Genomic DNA, 23,114 nt, shown 5'->3' with positions numbered 1-23,114 from the left:
TGGGATTACAGGCTTGAGCCACCGCGCCCGGCCGCCTGTTGTATTTTATGTCAGAAAAAAAAAAAAAAACTAACATGCCTAGACTAGTACTTATATTATCTTTAACAATTTGTATTTATTTCCAGAATATGTGTTTCAACCCTTACAGCCTGTATGTTATTTAATCAAGCCCAAACACCCAGTTTCTGATACCTGTGGAAAGCTGAAAAATGAATATGATCTTCCAAGCCTTTGCTTTTCTTTCTGGGCTTCACTGTAAGTGGAGAAAACCCTGCAGCTGTGAGCTACTGCATACCTTCAAATATGGGAAAAATATGGGAATACTAAACTCAGTTACAACATTTTATTCACTGGTGCTATGAGCCTGCATTTATGCAGTTCTACAGTAAAATAATGAATGATCCACATTAATCCTGAAATAAAACAGTGATTATTACTTCATTCTCCTAACAACTCTATTAAATATATAGAACAAAATACTGTAACTACTATTTTACATATGGAGGTTAAGCAACTTGCCCCAAGTACCAATAGTCAGCAGGGAGCAATTTCTTGTTGGACAGACACTGTGCATATTACAACTATAGAAACTGTATCAGATAATCACCCTAAAATGTGAACAAAAACAGGAAATTCCTTTGTTAATAGCTTATTATTTAAGGAATTTTCTTCTTTGAAAAAATTTTAGATCACAATTTGCTTGAAATCTAAACTTGAACCAAAAAAATCATATCGTGTGCTAGATAGCTTTTTGTGAATTCAGAAATTAAGAACAAAGTTTTAAACAACTGTAATGAGGAATTACTTTGTCCTTGTGTTAGATAAAAGAAAATAAGCAAGCTACAATTAATTCTAGGTGATGTATGAATGTGAATGATTATATTGCTAGGCTGTGGAATCACCTTCTTCCTAGGCCCTCCTTTCAATTTCAGAAGTACTTAAAAATGTAACAAAATGTGTAAGATGAAAGAGACAACAGTTATTTTAAAAAAACATAACAGGGAAGAAATAATGACTCTTATTATAGAAATCACATATTTTGGTAACCCATGGACATTTAGTCATTGGTTTTCAAGTTATACAAAGTAAGCTGGCCATTAGAAGAAAAAAAAAACACTTCAAAACATCGATTTCAGAATACATTAATCACAGTATTTTATATTATGATAATATATATCAGTAACATTTTACCAAAGAGGAATTAAATGGGCAAAGACAAGGAAAAAGCTGACATGAAAGGAATCAAGAACATTGACAACTCAGTAAAGGAAAAGGTGTTAAAGTATCAGATTCAAGTTTCATTAAGTTTTTGGTTTTTTTAAATGTAAAAGCAGAGGTAACAAAAATTGGTTTTCACCTGGTAAGTGTGTACTCCCTGAGTCCTGAATGCAAATTCATGGCAGAAAAAGTACCTATGCATCCACGTAATCTTTTGTCTCGACCAATCTTCCATGTTACAAACAGTGGGCTGTAATGGAAGATAAAAATAGGGTAAATCAATCAATTCAATTCAAGCAAGTATTTATTGAGTGTTGACTGTCTGCTAGGTTAGGTGCCTGAGATATAAAGACCAAAAGACAGGCCTTCAAGGGGTTCAGAGGCTACCCCAATAGGACTACATTTAGCAAAAATTATATTATACTACAGTATATTGAGTGTATCCTATATGTTAGGCATCTCAATAAGTGTTTTAAACAAACTAATTATGTTAATCTTCATCAACACCTCTAGGAGGCTGATACTAACATTCTATTTACAGATGAGGGAGTCTCACAGTTGATACATAATGAAGTAGGCACTCAAACGTGGGCAATCTTAACTATAGAGCCTTAACCATCATGGCTAACTGAGCAATTCCAAATTTAAACCTCAAGTTACTGACTTATTTATAAGTCTAATTTGGAAAATCAGGGGGAAAAAACAATGATTTTCATAAATACTTCCTGAAAATATCGGGGCTATGTACTGTGAAAGGTGCTACAAGGATGCCTAAAACATAGTCAATGCTCTTTAGGGGCCAGTAAAAGAGGCAGGCATAATGAATACACAGCTAACTAATACAAGGAAAAAGGAAATAGGTACTATAAACCATGTCCAAATGCCATAATTTAAGCTACTGAGATAGAAGAAAACTTCATCAAGCTTGACATTCTTTAGCTTGACCTAGAAAAATCAGTAGGGTTCAGAGAGATGAAGGGCAACAGCAGACATTAAAAAAATAATACCGTGAAACCAGAAAAATTATTTTAATTTTTATATAAAAGTATTACCTACAAATACAATCTCTCAAGCATCAAAGAACGAAGTGTCAATTATAATAAAATATCATCAAGAATAATGTGAATTTAGATGAAGTTTAATATAGTAGATGTTTGGATTCTGCTGCAAACTACTGACAGCTTTAAGTAATGGTTAAGTCTAAATACAATTATGTTCTAATTAGAGTAACTTTGTATGCCAGTTTTTATGAAATAATTTACCCATTTTAGGACATTTTGTAAAAAGATAAGTATCTTACAATTGGGGATGGTCTATGGTAATATGAGTATTCACAGTAATACTGGAATTATACATTTCTGTTTTCTAAAAATTTAAATTTTAAGGGGATATACCATATGTCATTTTTCCTCTAATACACTGGTGAGTTTAAGAATATTCTTTCTTTAAAATACTCTTTAGTGAGTCATCAGCAGATGGATGAAAAGATATCCCATTCAAGTACTTCAATCACCCACCTAAAACATTTAAATTATGCTGAGCTCTGAAAACCACAATGGCAGATAGATTCCCAAATAAATAATATATACAAACCAGGGTGAAGTACTAAGAGTTACCATCTTCCAAGATCCAAATGTCCAGTGGCATTCAAAAAGACGACTAAAGTATTAGGTCAAGTTACTGTCAACATTAGCATTCAATTGAAAGATGACCTACACTAACGATACTAAAATATCAAACAAAAGGTAAACGCCAGGTTTTCTGCTTACTATATCATATGTACTAAACCTCTTATAATTTGGTTCTAATGCTCCATTTGGAAATTTTTCTCTAACTGTTCTTGATCAGGAAGACAAGAATTAGATGGAATTACTTTCTCACCAATTCTTTCATTACTCATATAAATATCAGTATCTTAAAATTAAAACCTTATCTTTAAGGATGAAATTCACCTCTTCATTTTTCAGTTTCCAATATGGTATAATCAACATCAGCAACTTTTTTTTTTTTTTTTTTTTTTTTTTGAGCCGGAGTCTCACTCTTGCCTAGGCTGGAGTGCAGTAGCATGATCTCGGCTCACTGTAACTGCCGCCTCCTGGGTTCAAGCGATTCTCCTGCCTCAGCCTCCTGAGTAGCTAGGCTCACAGGCACGTGCCACCATGCCCAGCTAATTTTAGTATTTTTAGTAGAGACGAGGTTTCACCATGTTGGTCAGACTGATCTCGAACTCCTGATCTTGTGATCCGCCCGCCTGGGCCTCAAAGATGCTGGGATTACAGGTGTGAGCCACCACCCGTGGCCTGTCTCTTCTTTTAAAAAAAAAAAAAAAAAAAAAAAAAAAAAAAAAACTTTATTTTTTGATTATAAAAGTAGCATATGATCATAAATTAAGAAATCAGAAATATAGAAATATATCAATCCTCTCCCATAACAATGGCTCTACAATCTATGTAAGACAGGTCTTTTGGCAGCTTCAGAATGAAGTGAGTCTCACTGTAATATAGATAATAGCATGTTTTTAAAATACATGATAGTTTCTCAGTAACACAGAACTACACTGTATATTCTATTCCTCAATGACTTCCATGAGAAACCTAAAAGTGTGAGTGAATTCATTTCCTATCAAAAACACTAGAAATGAAAGTCATTTAAAAGTATTTTACCTTCTACTTTCTTATTTATCCCAGGAAATACATACATACACCATTCTTACTATAATATAACCCTATCTGCTCAAGTAAACATTCAAAACTTAAAGTATAAATAGAAAAACAACACAAACTAAACACTATACTATGAAGTATGTTGCAGGGCACTCAAACATATGATGGGAGAAATTATTTTTTAATACTTTCTTATAATGCCATGCTATCACTGATGAGGGAATCATTAATCCAGAGCTTAGGGTACTGGAGGACAAGCTGCATTTTGCAAGGCAGCCTGAGGAGCAAAGATGCTCCAAAACAAGCAAGGGCACGGACATGTAAAAGTACACAGCACATTCAGGAAACAGGAAGTAGTCTGATAGTCTTGATAACTTGCTATGGGCTCTTTCAGATTTAACACTTCTTTGAATTTGAAGTACTGTGGAATATGTCTTCTCAAGAGCCCTCTTAAGACGTATAGCAGATACAGAATAATCTATACTCTCCCTATCCTTACCTGCCCCAGGCAACATCCACTTTGGGAGTTGGGATTGCAGGGAAGTATCTGTGTCAAAGATGGGAGGGAGTGCTACTCGACAACCTCACTGTGTTTAGGACAGATGCCTGAAGATGGAAGAAATCAGACTTTTAGTAGACAGAATAAAACGATTCATTAAAAATCTGGGACTCTAATTTCTTATTTACAAATGCTCTAATATCTTTTATAAAGTACATGTGTATGGAATTAGAAACAACTAAAATACCTAAAAGCAACATTTAATGGAGGAAAAAACTCGAGAAGTTAAGCACTTTAAAGTAGACAAACATAATAAACATCACTGAGCACAAGAGATTGCATCTTGTGTGTGATAACCACTTTGTACAGGGCAATGACTATGAGAACATTCAATATATATTATATAAAAATAGGAACACATTTTTTTTTCATGTAACACAGAGCGAAGGAATAGGCAATTTCATTCATAAATGTGCTATGAAAACATGTATGAATTCCCAAAAAGACCTAAGACATCAGCATAATCGGAGGCAGATCAAAGTAGAAAAAGGGTTTTGGGCTGGTTGAGAGGAACTGCTCAATGAGAAGAAAATACAGAAAACAGTTCATAGTAAGACAAAGATTGACTATTTTGGGAAAATGCTTTTGCCATATGGTTTGAGGCCACCTACATACACTGAAAAAATACTACAAACTAGAAGAGGGCTCAAAATGAGATGAAAAATTAACAGAAATGTTTATCTGAAGGTAACCAGACAAAGCTTTTTAAGTAATTGTCCTACTTTCAAACATTTTGTACCACTAAGTTCTGAGAAACCTTTGGAGAAAAGCACTCCATTTTTTCATGTCTGTAGAAAGAAACAGGAAGTAACCATTTATTCTAGGTGAATCCTCCCTGCCAACTAACAGCCAATACTATCAGGTCAACAGTAGCTCTAAAGGAAATGTAGTTGCATAAAATCAGCAAAAGTATGAAAAACAATGTGAATCTGAACAGAACACTCCCCATCTATTGATGTGAGACAGAACAATTTAGAAATATGTTTGCAGGCGCAGAATACAATTAGGTGATACAATGAAAAAGGTGTTATTTACTTAATAATATTTTATCTTAAACCCTATCTCTCCTACCATATCTAGGCAAAATAGAGGTTACAAAAAAGTCTTAGTCTACTGCAAGCCTCCACTCTGCCAATTTGCTCTTCTTTAGAATAAGATTCTTTAGAATGAGATTTAAAGGATGCAACATTAACAAAATAACATCAATCTCTACCAATGCAATAATAATTAATAGAAGGGGATGCTCAGCAAGGTTATTTATATTGGAAGGGGGATATAGGAAAAGAGAAGCCCTGTAAGTTGTTCTGTTCTTCTGCCATGGATAATGATTATTTCTCAACTGTATTCAGGTTTCTCAGCAATCTAGCTCAAAATACAACTATATTCCTCATAACATCCAGCTAAAAATACAATAATTCCCCAGGATCTAGCAAGTTAGAGAAATACAGAAATGATGGCGTCTTCTTTCCACCACTAGGTAAAAATGTTTCACTTCCTATTTCAACAAAAAGAAGCTTTATATTTCATTTCTAAATCATATAAACTACAGATTCAATTCATAAAAACATACCTAATATGGTTAAATCATGTAATAGAGCTGCCATAATAAAATACTATAGACTAGGTGGCATAAACCACATAAATTTATTTCCTAACTCTTATGGAGGCTAGAAAACCCAAGATTAAGGTACTGGCAGAGTTCAGTTACTGATAAAGGCTCTCTTCCTTTACTAGGCTTTAAGGCTGCTATACGGCCACTTTGTACTCACATAGCCTTTCCTCTGAGTGTGTGCAGGGAGAGGGACAGCACGAGTTCTCCAAGTGCCTCTTAGAAGTACACTAATCCTATTGGATCAGGGCTCCATTTTCATGACTTCATTTAACCTTAATTAATTTCTCATAGGCCCTATCAAATACAGTCACATTAGGGGTTAGGGCTTGGACATAGGAATGTAGAGGTTGGCAGGGGTGGGGGTGGTAGTGGTGGTTACAATTCAGTCCATAACAAATCCCTAACCCAAACTTTAGTACATAAAGTGTATATAACAATGTATCTAAGGTCATTCACTGTGAATCTTTAAGAGATAATTCATTTGCTTTTCATTTTACAGGTGAAATACAAAAAGAGATCCAGGCAGACAGTGCAGTCACTAAACTGGTTATTGTTACAACCTGGGAAGTCCTCCAAAATTTCTTACTACTGGTTTAATATGGGGTTTTTTTCACCACTACAGGAAAAAAAAAATGTGAGTAACAAACTCAGATGTCTTCTAAAAACCCAAAGAATAGGAAAATCCTATGAATACTACATAGCACCACACAGGTGAGCATAAGCACAAATCTCTTCCTCCCAGTAGGGAAGAGAGAAAGATTAGCTGAGAAGCTACCAGGACAAACTAGAAATGCCGCATCAGCCTAGAAACACTATCCCCGATTTATAAGTTTCTACATTATCACCATTAGACACTTAAACAGCAAGGTCTACCATTTTATGTTTGATGGCTTCCCAACACGCTTTCTGATCTCCCCCAGCCTTCTCACTTCATTTTTTCCTATTCTCTAGCTGAACTTCATCAAACCCAGGTCTTCTGTTAAATACATATTTCCTCCAAGTCAAAATTTCCATTTATTATACCATTGGTTAACAACTCCTCAGCTAGGTATTGACCTGATTATCTGATTAAGTAATTCATATTATAGAGTGTATGAGACTCTTCCAGATAATTTGAAATTCAAATTGGGGGGAACAGAGAGAAATAGGAGGGGGCTAGTCTGAGGCAGGGGCAAGAAGGTACGATTCAGATGCATTTCTCATCCAACCATTTGCTGTAGATAAAGAAAATGCACTAAGTCACCACTGTATCCTTATACCACACTCCTCCCTCCAACCTTTGTATAATAAACAGCCTGTATGCCATAGGGCTTAGGAAAATAAGGTCACACTGCTTAGACAGATAGCATAAATTAGTATAGGAGACCACAAATATCTGAAAGTAGGGATCAGGAATGACCAATATTTAAGTACTTTTCTTTGCCTGGCGTTCAAAAAAATTCTATCATAGCAGCATTATATTCTCTTTCTCCCATTTGTATAATTCTAATTTAACTGACAAATACCAGAGGAAAGGAGGCAGACTTAAGTCTAACAGATGATTGGGAAGGTAGAATTTTTTGCTGTTGTTAATCAAGGGTAATCACCACAGACATACAACCAGCCAAAGCACAAGCATACTTCAAGGGATTAGCTTGATTCTGCCAACTTTTGAACTGAAAGAACCATTTCTTCCTTTAGCAAGAGCAAATCAATAATTTTCACCAAACAACAGCAACAAAAGTAGTCCCACACTTGATATGCTGAGACAATCTTATAGTTTTTTAGAGTCCTAAATTAGATAAGAAAGACTACCTTAATTGGAAAAAATAGTATTTTTGCACGTGTTTTCTTAGTTTACACTGCAGTGGGTATTAAATTTAATATATAGTAACATTTTAAGGGAGAAATAGCTGTGGTTTTTTTTGCCCCTAATAATAGGAACACACCACAAATCTCTATTACCTGGAAATCCAACTTATTGATTTTAAATGACACTTTGCTATAGATTTCAAAAATAATTTCTATTTGGAAGTCCTATTCTGAAGCCATTTGTTCAAAAGGCTTTAAGGTTTGAGACATAGCCTTTACTACTAAAAAAATTAATTATTTTAATATAAAACAAATCAGACAAGAAAAAGAGCTTCTATTGACGTCTTATGATTCTTAAGCTAAATGTTAAGCCAAACTAAGAAAAACCGAAGAACTAAGTCCAGCCATTTTAGAATGAATATTAATTGATACAGTCAACTCCTATTTTTTATGCCATTAAAAACCTGTATGGACCTTTGTTTTTGGTATTTCCATTTGACTGTGTTTGCAGGATGGTCAGGGAATTCATAACACTTAAAACAATGAAAACAGTTAAGGCTTTTTTGTTTTTATTTTCTTTTAGTTTCAGGGTTTACATGTGCTTGTTGTTACATGGGTATATTGCATACTGGTGGGGACCTGGTTCCTAGTGTACCCATTGCCCAAATACTGAACACTGAACTGGATAGGTAAGTTTTCAACTCTCACTCCCCTCACACCCTTCCCACTTTTGGAGTCTCCAGTGGCTATTATTATTTCCATCTTTATGTCCACATATACCCACTGTTTAGCTCCCATTTACAAGTGAGAAAACATGGTATTTGGCTGTTTCTTAGTTTACTTAGGATAATGTCCTCCAGCTCCAACCATGTTATTGCAAAGGACACGATTCCATTCTTTTTTTTTAATGGCTGCATTGTATTTCATGGTGCATGACATACCACATATTCTTTATCTAGTCAACTGTTGATGGACACTTACATTGGTTCCATGACTTTGCTATTGTGAATAGTGCTGTGATTAACACATGAGTACAGGTGTCTTTTTAATATAATGATTTCTTTTTCTTTTGGTACATAACCAGTAGTGGGACTGGTGGGTCAAACAGTAGTTCTATCTTTAGTTCTTAGAGAAATGGCCATCCTGTTTTCCATAAAAGTTGAACAAATTTACATTCCCTCCAACAATGTATAAGTGTTCCCTTTTCTACATATCCATACCAACATCTGTTGTTTTTGACTTTTTAACAGTGACCATTCTGACTGGTGTGAGATGATACCTCAATGTGGTTTTAATTTGCATTTCTCTGAGGATTCACAATATTGAATGTTTTTTCATGTGTTCGGTGGCTGCATGTATGTCTTCTTTTGAGAAATTTCTGTTCATGTCCTTTGCCCGGCCTTTAATGTTTTGTTTTTTTTTTTTTTCCTCTTGTTGTTTGACTTCCTTGTAGATACTGGATATTAGTCCTTTGTCAGAAGTGTAATTTGCAAATGTTTTCTCCTGTAGGTTCTGTGTTTACTGTGTTATTTCTTTTGCTGTGTAGATGCTTTTTAATTTGATTAAGTTTCACCTGTCTGTTTTTGTTGCATTTGCTTTTGGAGTTTTCATCATAAATTCTTCACTTAGGAAAATGTCCACAAGAGTTTTTCCTAAGTTTTCCTCTAGGATTGTTAGTTTCAGGTCTTACATTTCAGTCTTTAATCCATCTTAATTTTTGTATGTGGTGGGAGATAGGGATCCAGTTTTATTCTTCTGCACATAGCTAGCCAATTTTCCTAGCAACATTTATTCAATAGGGACTCCTTTCCCCATTATTTTTCACGACTTCGTTGAATCAGTTGGTTGTACATATGGGGTTTTATATCCAGAGTTCACTATTGTATTCCACTGATCTGTGTGTCTATTTTTCTACCAGTATCATGCAGTTTTAGTTTTAGTTACTATAGCCTTATAGTGTAATTTGAAGTCTGGTGGTGTGATGACTCTTGACTTGGTCTTTTTGCTTTAGGATTGCTTTGGCTATTCAGGGTCTTTCTTTGGTTCCATATGAAATTTAGGATTGTTTTTTCTAATTTCATGCCTGAAAAATGACATTGGTAGTTTGATAGTGATTGTGTGGAATCTGTAGATTGCTTTGGGCAGTATGGTCATTTTTTAAAATATTGATTCTTCTAATTCAGGAGCATGGGATGTTTTTCAATTTGTTTGTGTCATCTATGATTTTTCATCAGTATTTTGTAGTTCTCCTTGTAGAGATCTTCTGCCTCCTTGGTTAAATGTATTCTTAGATATTTTATTTTTTGTGTGGCTATTTTAAATGGGATTGACTTCATTATTTGGCTCTCAGCTTGAACATTGTGTATAGAAATACTGATTTTTGTACATTGATTTCGTAACCTGAAACTTTACTGATGTCACAAAATCTAGGAGTCTTCAAGGAGTCAGTTTTGTTTTCTAAGTATACAATCATATCATTGATGAACAGAAATAATTTGACTTCCTCTTTTCCAGTTTGTATGCCATTTATTTTTTCTCTTGCCTGATTGTTCTCGCTGGTACTTTCAGTGCTATCTTGAATAGGAATGATGAGTGGACATCCTTGTCTTGTTCTTAAGGGGAATGGTTTTAAATTTTCACCATTCAGTATAATGTTGGCTGTGGGTTTGTCATAGATAGCTTTTATTATTTTGAGGTCATGTATCTTCAATGCCTTATTTGCTGAGGGTTTTTATCATGAAGGGATGTTGTTATTTGTTTTGGATTTTGTACCTACATATTTCTACCACCAGCTAATGACCTATCTTATAGCATCTTGTCTTCCCCAGAGCCCACTCAGTTAGTAGAAATAGAGTAGAAACGAAGTAAATATACTAATTGATTTAAATATGAATATTAAAAGAGCTAGAAAACTATCCATCTTCTTCATTCCAGGTTTTTATGTTGTTTTCTACTCTAAAGAGATCTGATGCTAGCTTAATAAGTAAGACTTGCAATAAAACTGTGATGTGTTTGTTTTTCACATGTTTTCTGGATTTAGAAAGGTAACTGTTAATGAATTTAAGATCCTTGTATTGGATTACTCACTCCAATGAAAGAAAAGTGCTGGAAAGACAGCTTTATAGCAAGCCCCTCTCACTTTAGGGAGAAGAAGAAAGGCAAGATCAAGGGATAAAGTCATCAACAACTTGAGACAGTATTTTGTGTCATGGCTATGTGTGTTGCTTTTGCTTCTGCCTCCCCTTCCTTTACCTTTCAGTAAATAGTTCTGCCTCTGGAGAACCTCTACTATGAAATATCCAAGAGGTTGAGACATTTTTAGATAAAACTGATACCTTGTCTCCAAAGTGCTCCTTTTTAAAAACCAACTTTATTAAAATATAGTTTATATATAATAAAAGCACCCATTTTAAGTGTAAAGTTTAATGAATTTTGGCAAATACATACATATACGTAACCTAAACTACAACCAAGGTATAAAACATTTCCATCACCCCAAAGAGTTTCCTTGCATCACTCTGCAATCAATCCCCTCCCCACAGTTCTGGATCCTGGGGCAAACACTAATCTGCTGTCACTATATAGTTCTGCATTTTGTAGAATTTCATATAAATGGAATCATCCAATATACAATCTTTTGCTTCAATCTTCACTTAGCATAATGCTTCAGATACTCATTTATGTTGTCTGATATTTTCTATTGAAGAGTAATATTCCATTAAATGGATATGTCAGTTTTTGTCCACTCAACTATTGATGGCTTTAGGGTTGCTTCCACTCTGGGCCTATTATAAATAAAGCCACTATGATACCTGTGTTCAAGGCCTTTTTTACAAAAACAGCTTTCTTGCGTATAATTGATATAAATAGAATTGAACATATTTAATTTGTACAATTTGATGAGTTTTGATATATGCAAACAATAGTGATATCATCACCACAATCGAGGTATTAGACACAGCTAATACCTCCCAAAACATGTGTCCCTCTCCTTACATCCCTTCTTATTTGTCCTATGGTAAGAACACGTAGTATGAGATTTACCCTCTTAACGAATTTTGACGTGCACAATACTCTGTTGTTAACTATAGGCACTATTTTGTATAGAAGCTCTTCAGAACTTATTCATCTAGCACAACTGCAACTTTATACCTGTTGAACAAATCCCCATCCTCCCTTCCCCAATCCACTGGTAACCACAAATGTATTCTATACTTCTATTTGTTTAACTATTATGTATCTCATAAAAGTGGAATTATGCAGTATTTGTCCTTCTATGACTGGCTTATTTCACTTAGCATAATATTCTTTAGGTTGAGCCAGTTGTTGCAAATAACAACTGCTACACAATTTCCTTGTTTTTAAAGGCTAATATTCTGTTGTATGTATATACCACATTTTCTTTATTCATTTGTCTATTAATGGATACTTGGGTTGTTCTCTATCTTGGCTACTGTGAATATTGTTGCCGTGAACATGGGATCCGAGATAATTTCTTCAAGATCCTGATTTCAATTCTTTTGGATACAAACCCAAAAGTGGGATTGCTTTTTGGTAGTTTTATTTTACATTTTTAGGAACTTCCATGCTGTTTTCCATAGCTGCTGCACCGTTTTACAGTTCCACCAGCAGTGTACAAGGGTTTCGATTTCTCTAGCCTCATAGATTGAGTTAGGAAGAATTCTATCCTACTCTATTTTCTATGAGTTTGGTTTATTTGTTCCTTAAATGTTTTATAGGCTTTACCATTGACTTCATTGGAGGCTAGAGTTTTAGTTATGGGATAGTTTTTAATTACAAATTTACTTTATTTAATAGATATAAGGCTATTCAGATTTACTAGCATTTCTGAGTCATTTTGTTAAATTGTGTCTTTCAAGAAATTTTTCCATTTCATCTAAGTTGTAGAATTTATTGGCACAAAGTTATTCAGAATATTCCCATATCATCCTTTTAATGTCTGTAAAGCTGTATGTCTATTCTTTCATTGTGGCATTGGTAACTTGTGTTAATTTGTGTCTTGTCTCTCTTTTTAATCTTTATCAGTCTAGCTATTGGTTTATCAATTGTATTGATCTTTTTAAAGAGCAGGCTTTCATTTTTATTGGTTTTTCCCTATTTTTTGTTTTATATTTTCCTTATTTGAACACTTCTATTATTTCTGTTACTTAATTGGAGTTTAACTTGCTCTTCTTTTTCTAGCTTCTTAAGGTAGAAGCATATTGATTTCACTCTTTCTTCTTTTAAAGCTATAAATTTCCCTCTCAGCACTGTGTTAGTTGCATGTCATAAACTTTAATATGTTATATTTTCATTATCATTCAGTTCAAAATATTTTTAATTGCCCTTATGACTTCTTCTTCGACTAATGACTTATTTAGGGGTGTAATTTTATATTATTTCCTAATGTTTGAGAATTTTACAGACACCTTTCTGTCCCTGATTTCTGACTTAATTCCATTTTAGTCAGATAACATACTGCATATGACTTTGGTTGTTCTAAATATATTGAAGGCTTGTTTTATGTCCCAGAATATGATCTATCTTAGTGAATACACCTTGTGAATTTGAAAAGAAAATGTATTCTGGTAGTGTTAAGTCCAGTGTTTTATAAGTGTTGATTAGGTCCAGTTGGTTGGTAGTATTGGTCATGTTTTCTGTCTCCTCACTGATTTTTGTCTACTTGTTCTATCCATTTGTGAGTCAATAATGTTGAAATATCCAACTCTAATTGTAGCTTTGTTTACTTATCCTTTTATGTGTATCTGATTTTTTTTCTTTCATGTATTTGTGAGGATCTGTTAGGTACATACACATTTAGTATTTTGTCTTCTTGAGTTAACCACTTTATCATTATGACATGGCCCTCATTCCTGGTAACACTGCCTGTCCTGAAGTCCAATTCATCTCTTATTGGCATAGTAACTCTAGCTTTCTTATGAATATTTATATGATACATCTTTCTCTGTCTTTTTGCTTTTAATCTACCTGTGTCTTTATCCTTAAACTGGGTTTCTTATATACAGTATGTGGTTAGGTCTTGCATTTTTAATGCAGCCTTTTAACTGGAGTGATTAGACTGCTTACATTTAATATAACTGCTGAAAGAGCTGGGTTTAGGTCTACCATCTTTATATCTGATTTTTGTATTCTATATTTCCCATTTGTTCTCCACTTCTCTTTTTCTGTCTTTAAGATTAAATAAGTATACTTTAGTATTTTATTTTATCACCACTGTTAGCTGTTATTTATGCCCTTTTTAGTAATTTTTCTAGGTCATATCAGATGCATCTTTCTCTTATTGCAACCTACTTTCAAGTAATATTTTATCACTATAATGTAAGGACCTTAACAGTATACTTCCATTTCACCCCTCACATCCCTTGAGGTTACTGTTATACCTTTAACTCCTATATACCTTATAATCCTATAATAGATTATTAATTTTCCTTTAAACAATAACCTAACTTTTAAAGAATTTTTTAAATGAGGGGGAAAATGTTTTTTATATTTACCCTTCACTTGCCACACTGATCTGGCACTCTCTTCATTACTTTGTAGAGATCCAAGTTTCCATCTGTTATCATTTTCCTTCAGCCTGGACAGTTGCCTTTAAATTTCTTGTAGTTCTGGTTTGCTAGTGATAATTCTTTTCATTTCGGTCTGAAAAAATATATTTCACCTTCATTTCTTTTTGTCTTAAGTTCTGAAGGATATTTTCACTGGAATCAAATTTGAGATTGGCAGTATATTTTTTTCAGCACTTTAAAGATGTCATTCCATTGTCTTCTGGAAGCTTCCACTGTATCTGAAGGGAAGCATATGGTTCTTATCTTTGTTCCTCTGTCTGTAATGTGTCCTTGTTTTTTCCTAGTAGCTTTTAAAATGCTCTACCACTAGTTTTCAACAATTTGATTATTATTGCTTTAGTGTGGTTTTTCTGTTTGGGATACATTGAGCTTCTTGGATTTATGGATTTACATTTTCATATTTGGAAAATTTCTGGCCATTATTTCTTCAACTATTTTTTTCAGCCTATTTCTCTCTCTCCTTTTCTTATGGGACTCCAATTGCAAGTATGTTAATCTGCTTGATATTGTCTCACAGTTCACTGAGGCTTTTTTCCTTCCATATTTTCTATTGTTTCAGATAGGATAATTTCTATGTATACAAATTCATTGATATTTTCTCTGCAGCATCTAATTTGCTATTTATTTCATCCAATGAATTTTTCACTTTTTACAGTATACTTTTCAGCTCCAGGAGTTCTATTTGGTTTGTATATCTTCCATTTTTTTACTCACTATATTCATGTTTTCCTTTGAACCCTTCAATACATTTAATAGCTGTTTTAAAGTCCTTGACTGCTAATTCTATAACCATCATTTCTGGTTCTGTTTCTACCGATTGACTTCCTCCTGGTTATGGGTCACAATGTAGTGCCTCTTGAAATGTCTAGTAATTTTTTGTATGCCAGATATTATAATCGTCATATTGTTAGTGTTTGGAATTTGCTATCCTCCCTTCAAAGAGTGTTCAGGTTTGTTTTTTTATGCAGTTAAATTATTTGTGGATAATTATTTAAAGTCCTTTAAAGTAGCCTGTACTACTAAAATATGACCCTTCTTGAGTCTCTATGGAATGCCCTGGGCTATGTATAACAAGGTCTCACAATCTTTGCTCTAGGAATTCATATGTTTCTCAGGTGTGTATGAGCTCTGGTAAGTTTTCAACTTATAGCTCCTGAGCAGTGGTTTTCTGCCCAGCCTCAAGTGTTGCCCTTGATACATGCACAGATTCATATTCAGCCAGAGATAAAGGGAACATCTAGGCAGATTTCTGGAGCTATGTCTCTGAGTAGCTTACCCTCTCCAGTACTCTGCTCCATAAATTTCTGCCACCTAGGCCTCCCTGAATTCCTCTCTCTGTCTCACCAATTCAGCAAGATTACAGGTTCTGCTTGGGTTCCCCCTCACAATGCTGTGGTCTAGAAACTGCCTGCTGACAAAAAGTCAGGGTGATGATAGAGCTCACTTCATTTGTTCCCTTTCTCTTAATGACCACAGTCCTGTGCTGTCTGTTGCCTGATGTCTAAAAACAATTGTTTCATGTATTTTTCTAGTTTCCAGTTGTTTACGGGAGATGTGAGGTGGAAAGGAGCAAGTCTTGTACCAGTTACTCCTTTGTGGACAGAAGTAGAAGTCTCAAAGCCCTTTAACTCTAAGTCACATAAAGGTTCAAACTCTGTGGTAGGTTTCACATATAAAATGTGAGAAAACCTATCACAAATAAGAGAAGACTAGTGCCAGAAGAAAAATGGTTCAGGAAGTAAAAGGCAAAAGGGACAGATCTCTTCAGCTTTGACAGGTGGTGAACTCTTAAAGAAGAATATGAAATGACTCAACCAATTTCAGGGCAACACACTACTCAGAACCCAAAGGTTAGATATGTCACTCTTAAAAAATTTCATATACTGAGAACTCCAAAGTCCAAAGTAATGAAATTTTTAAAAAATCAAAGCAGTCAGGTAGAAACTGAACTTGACAAATATGTCAGTTACCAGTCACACTGATATTTCCTTCTTTAAGCCCATGCCAAAAATAGCTCACTCCTCTTATTCTCCCTCCGTGAGTTTAAAAAAAGTACAATCTAAACAACCTTATTTATAACTCTTAAAAAATCATGAGGAAGTCATTAATAATAATGCATTATGTCTAATGTATGTGTATTCTGTTACTGCTATTTTTAAAGAGCTATTTTTTCAGCTATGGTGATTTAAACAATCTTACAGCACAGCTATTTACCTCACTACTGTCGTAGAAAACACTGAATTTATCAGTCTTACCAGTACAAATCTTGCAATAACAATGCCATATCTATAGAAGGGCAGTCACCTAGGACAGGAACCTTACATTAAGAAAACCAGACATGAAAATTTCTTTTATGATGGAACAAAGAAAAAATAATGTGATGTGTACCATTAAATTATATCAAAAATTATTTTTAAAAAATTCCTCACTAACACATCAGGCAAAGGTTTGATACTTAAATATGTTCAGATAACAAATGAGCTAGCATGTAATCTGGGAGACACAAAATTAAGTAAGTTTCCACAAAAAATTAGGATAGCAGTAAGTAAGCCAATGTCAAGCCTTTGAGAAAGCTGAATTCATGAAAGACACTGGCTGAGAAACTGAGGTAATAAGGTAGTGAAATAAGGATAATTGCTTACCTATAAAGCAGACTTCTCTCTTTACACTTCTCTTTAGGCAATCCTATATAGCTGCCTACTTCAAAGCTTATAACTTTGTAAACAAATGAAACAGAAGCTAAACAAAGGGAACAAACTCCCTAGAAAGATAAGAAAGAACACAGTAGCCACCAACAGCACCAGTACAACAACTTCCTATGTATATTTAAATACTTAGGTGTAAAAAGCCTCCAGCTGAACTGCTGGGTACATGACAGAAGACAAATTAGTCAAAGGTAGTGTATATGGTCTGGAAATGGCAGGTACCTGCTCAGCTTCATCACATCAATACAAGAAAGCAAAATTTGCCACCTAAGCTATTGAACATGCTCATCCCTAAAAGCTAATTTTTCCCTAGACTTCCACCAGTCCTCTCCTTTCATCAGCAAGAACAAAACACCAAACCACTGCTTCTTAGATGAATCCCACAGATAAATCTACATGTACGTGTATAAATGAATTTCATACTCAATCCAGAATTTCTACATAGCTGTAGAATGAAAGGCCAAAGAATATAATTTCCTACAGGGACTACCTCTCACACTCCTTCTTGACATTAAATACTAACCAAATATCCAGCTAAAGAGGATATCTGGATTATCTATATGTGTCTCTGTTGAATATTACTAGATTGATTAAAAAAAAAAAAAAAAAAACTTTTGTATTTGAAAAGAAGCTTTCAGTGACCAGTTTCATGCTTTCAAACTTGCCCAGATTCTTTCTTTATTCTGCCAATACAAACATACCACAGAAGCACCTCTGTTTCAAAGAAATGAAACTGAATAATGGAAAAACTATTCCAATTAGTTATTTAATAAACAGTTTATCAGTTAAATATAAATTGTTTTCTATAGGAACACATTTGTGATTCTGTAGTCTAGGACAGTAAAACTGCCAAATGATTACTTTACTTAAAATAGTTTCATATTGGACTGCAGAATTATGTAATACATGTAAGTGTCTAGTCCAACATATGATTTAATAAAAGGTAGCTCTCTTTCCCCCCAAATCTGTCTGGGAATATCAGTTTGATTAGAGAAAGCCGGATTATAAAGTTTAAAAAGAAACAAATTTAGTTTTGTTATTTTGGGAGTATACTGACACCTACCCATCCCCCTCCTTCTCTATTTAAGCAGTACTTAATAAATGAGGTAAATAATAAATGAGAGTAACTGGTTATGAATATGCCAACTTTGTGTATGTAAGTAAAAGTTCTTTTATACTTAGAATGAAGTTGATCTTCAGTCCATCCAGCCCACGTGAATGATTAATTCCAAATATGGAAAAAATATGACTGGAAAACAAACCAGTAAGGTTTCTATTGCTGAAAAATTTTTGAAATAATTTCAAAGCATATAAGGAAAACTAATTTTATCTGAAAATAAGATAAAACCCTTTATTTTAAAATTAAAATTGTATAAAAGGCAGATATAAAAAGGCATTTTTCAAATTATCATGACAATATATATGTGTATATGGGTGCATATATACACACACACTACTAAAAATAGCCAATTTTTATTGAATATTTACTATACAGTATAACAGGCCTTTTAAAAATAAGTACTTAAATGTAATAACTCTTTGAAATCCGTATAACAACCCTATAAAGTAGATGCTATTTTTATCCCATATTTTAAAGATAGGGAAACTGAGAATTAGAGCCATTAACTTGTCAGTGGTCACATAGCTGCTAAGTAGTGGGGTCAAGATTTGGACCCAGGAATTGTGGTTCCAGAGCCAACTCTCTTTATCACATACTATGAATGTATGTGTACCACATATTATGAATGTGTGTGTTGTTTGATGTAAACCACTTGAAAAATGATATTCCAACATGGAACTGAATTATTGGCTTTAAAGAAGAATACCTAGGAATTAAAGTAAGTGGAAGTAAAATTGTTGATACTACGTGTCATAAAAATAAACATTAAAACGATAAAAACAAAAATTAGCTAGAAAAAACGCTCTAAAGCTGAAAATCTGGAAAAAATTATGTCATAATAATATAAATGGACTGGATATTCATAAAAGGCATCCTTACTGAAACGATCAAAATACTTACATAACATTTTTATTCACTATAAATTCAATACATGTTCATTATAAAAAAGTCCAGAAAATACAGAAAAGTAGGAAGGAGAAAATAAATATCATACACAATTTCATAACCCAAAGAAAATGAAAATTTACAATGTTTCCTGATACTCTTTCTATGGAAATATTTTCACATTTTTAAGATCATACTGTATGGTTTTGTTTTTCAACTGAATTGCATAAACATTGTCCTACATGGTTAATACTCTTCAAAAATATTTTAATGCCCCCATGATATATCATATAGGTAAACAATAATTTAAGTAACTATTTCCTTGATAAACTGTGAGGGACATTTTTATTTATTAAAGTTTATCCAGGTCTCAGATTTATTTTCTAAGGATATTTAAGAAACTGAATTACCAGATCAAAGTGTATGAACATTTTTTATTGCTCTTGATGCATTTTACCAAATTGCTTTCCAGAAAGTACCACTAAAAAGATTGACTTAGTTGAGTTAAAATTTCAAGAATATTTATTTACAACCAGCATTTATGAATCATTTTAATTGGTGGCAGCTGCTTTAAATGTTCTCATTGTTAAACCAGTAAAACACCACAATGAAAACAGACTGTCTTAATTTAAGGTCAAACGGCAGTTATAGTTTAAAAATTAAACTCAAGTATATTTGCCTCATGGTAAGACTGGCTTCTTTCCAACTTGCAGACTCCCTGGTTCTTCAAAACTTTTAAAACACTTAAATCAAAAAGAACTTACTCTACAGTAGTACACGATAAAACTAGAAGCATTTGAGGAGGCTGCTTTTTTATGTTGTGTTTTGTTAAACATAGTATAGCTAAATACATATTTTAAAATACATCTGTTTTCAGTGTTCTTGATGTGACACTCTATAAGGCAAGACTTTACATTTAAAGGATAAATGACAAATACAACTCTAATAGTATTTGCTGTGAGACTGTTTCTTCAAAGGTGCTTTATTCCTAACAGCCTTCCTCTACAATCTGTCTTTGTTTGGCCATGCCCTTACACTCCACTCGACCAGGGTTGCTCACAATCATACAAGAAAGCAAGATCTTAGTCTAAACAATGGAAAAGAAGGAAGAAACTGCACATGGATGTCAGAGACAATGTTCCTTTCCTGAGGCCATCTTCTCAATAACTGACTTTTTAGATGGTCTAGGAGGGGTCACTGACAGATACTACAATTTAGTAATCTCATGACTTGAGCAAAAACTTAAAAATGCTTTATTTTTCTTCACAGTACACATCAATACACATTTGTGTATTTCCTACTCATACAGCAGAAACTCCAAGAAAACAGAGGTTGTCTTTTGTATGGTCCTATTCCTATCCCGTGACACATAGTAAGGGCTAAATATGTTTGCTCAAAGAATAAATAAAATAGTTTAATACAAAAGAGCAAATGAGAATACATCACACTAGAGAGTTTTGTTATCAGTCCAGGCCCAAGAAATACTGTTTTTGGAATGTGTAGTATAGTCTAAGTATGGCACACAGAATTTACATCAAAGACATAAACAACTTTCTCTGACCTCTAGGTAGAGTTTAAAACTCCCACACTTAAGAACTATCTCTTAGGAAGATAAACATCTCAGAGATAAAATTAGGGGAAACCTAAGAAATATTTTGTCTTAGAGTTCTAGTAATTGGATAATCATGTACCAAAACCTCAGATTCAAAAAAAGAAATGTGGCATAGTAGGATAAAACTGCTGGAATAGGGCAGGGAGAGGAGGGGTGTCAGAAGACTTAGGCCAACGCCTCACCATCCATCAGTCAAAACACCATGAAGGAATCATCCATTCCCTTCATCCTTGGACACAGATATGCAAGATGGGGACTGCCTACTTGATGAACTTCTACAGGAATCCAAGGATACTATCCGTTTAAAAGTTCCTGGAAATTGCTAAGTATTATAATGCTGTCAATAAAGGTATAATTATTAATGCTATCATCATTTTAGGTCAGTGAGACCTCTACTAGGTAGACTCCCAATAATTGTTAATTTCCTTTCTTGGATACCTTGAAGAAGTAAGGTTGCTCTGAGATTATCATTTGTAATAATAAATATAATTTAGCAGGTAGTTCTTAAAAGGATTCCATATCTGGGAAATGTAAGATTCTGATGCTGATGGAGTACACCATGAGAGACTATGCCTTGCTCAATCAAGTATTTCAGGACTTTAAGAACATCAAGGAGGGAAGCGAGCATTAACATTCGGTGAGAGCATATTATGAATCAAGTACTATTAGGTGCTTTCATATGCATTTTATTCTTCTCGGCAAGAGTGGCTTACTTGCCCAAGACACTGTTAGTATGGAGCAGACATGACACTACCAACCAGGGATATCTGACTCTAAAGCAACAGAAAAGGTTTATCGTCTCCAGCTATGAGTGAGCTGGCACAACATTTCCTTTTTATTTCAGTCATTCTTATGGTTGATATATGCGTTAACAAAAAAATGTTGATCCACTGTATGCCATCAGGAACCAGGCTAGCAGGAAGAAAATTCTGAGTCCACAAGGAAAAGGAAATTCTTAATCTGGGTAAGGTAGTTAAATCTGGCCTCTATGTGCAGGTGGGTGTAAGAGACAGCCCATTAAGCATGCACTGGATAACTGTTCAAAACATTTCTCATGTAAACTAAAGATATCTTTGGCAACCAGAAAAGTCAATTTCTAATATTCCCCTTCTCTGGTTCAGGAATTTATGGAGAGATGACTAAGGAAGTCTATTACCAAAAAATGTATATACCTAGGCCAAGTGAAATGTTCTGCCTGAAAATACCTAGAGAAATATCTGTTATCTTAATCTGTTTGGACTATTTACAATAAAATACCATAAAATGGGTAGCTCACAAATAATACATTTATTTCTCATAGTTCTGGAGGCCAGGAAGTCCAAGATTAAGGAGCTGGCAGATTCAACGTCTGCTGCATGCCCATTCCTCATAAACAGCAACGTCTTGCTGTGTCTCACATGTTAGGAAGGATGAATGAGCTCCCTTGGGCCTCTTTTATAAAAGGGCACCAATCTCATTCATGAGGTCTCTACCTTTGTGATCTAATAACCTCCCAAAGAATGCAGCCTCTTAATAGCATCATCTTGGGAATTAGAATTCAACATATGAATTTGGTGGAGGGGGCGGTCACAAATATTCATGCCATAGCACCTAGTAAGAGTCTCTTTTCCTCCATAGGAACACAATACCAGAGAAAATGTTTAATCAAAATAAAATGAAGCTGGGCACGGTGGCTCACGCCTGTAATACCAGCATTTTGGGAGGCCGAGGCAGATTACTGAAGTCAGGAGTTCGAGACTGGCCTGATCAACATGGTGAAACTCCATCTCTACTAAAAATACAAACATTAGCTGGGCATGGTGGCACAGGCTTGTAATCCCAGCTACTCAGAAGGCTGAGACAGGAAAATTGCTTGAACCCAAGAGGCTGTGGTTGCAGTGAGTTGAGGTCGCTCTACTACACTCCAGCCTGGACAACAGAGGAAGACCCTTGTCTCAAAATAAATAAATAAATAAATAAATAAAAGTAAAAATGAAAAAACAAAATGAAACTAGATGGCAAAATGTCTCCGGAGGCAGGATGGATTCGACGCAAAAGCTAGTTAGGTCAGGGCAGGACAGAACCAGAGTGGGAAAAAAAAGAGTAAGGCATCAAACTTCAGAACTAAAAATCTGAAGACAAGAAATAATAATAGTACAGTAGAAAGTCTCTTTCAAATACCTAGAAGTTTTTCAGCTTTAGTCACCACAACTGGAAGGAGGGCTTGGTTTTGTGTTGCTCTGACACCACATGGCTTGTTAGACTGCAAGAATCTAGAAATCTTCCCTAGAGAAACCTAACATCAGGGTAGCTAAAAAGTTGTATGGATCCTACACTGCCACCCCTTTTTAGGCAAATTTGCAAGCTGGCAATTAAGACA

General features: G+C 34.4%; 1 protein-coding gene across 1 annotated transcript in view; it reads right to left on the bottom strand.

Moving 5' to 3' along the window:
• The window catches only part of AMMECR1 (AMMECR nuclear protein 1), a 127,933-nt gene that overhangs the window by 67,094 nt on the left and 37,725 nt on the right, over positions 1 to 23,114 (bottom strand). Inside the window, exon 2 of the mRNA XM_032250943.1 lies at positions 1,358 to 1,468. Within this exon, the coding sequence (XP_032106834.1) occupies positions 1,358 to 1,468 (111 nt within the window). The remainder of the gene's footprint in view (positions 1 to 1,357; positions 1,469 to 23,114) is intronic.

The sequence above is a fragment of the Sapajus apella genome, unplaced genomic scaffold (genome assembly GCF_009761245.1).
Source record: "Sapajus apella isolate SASKATOON/1434 unplaced genomic scaffold, GSC_monkey_1.0 scaffold73, whole genome shotgun sequence".
NCBI lineage: Eukaryota > Metazoa > Chordata > Mammalia > Primates > Cebidae > Sapajus > Sapajus apella.
This window is presented reverse-complemented; position numbering and strand designations above follow the sequence as displayed.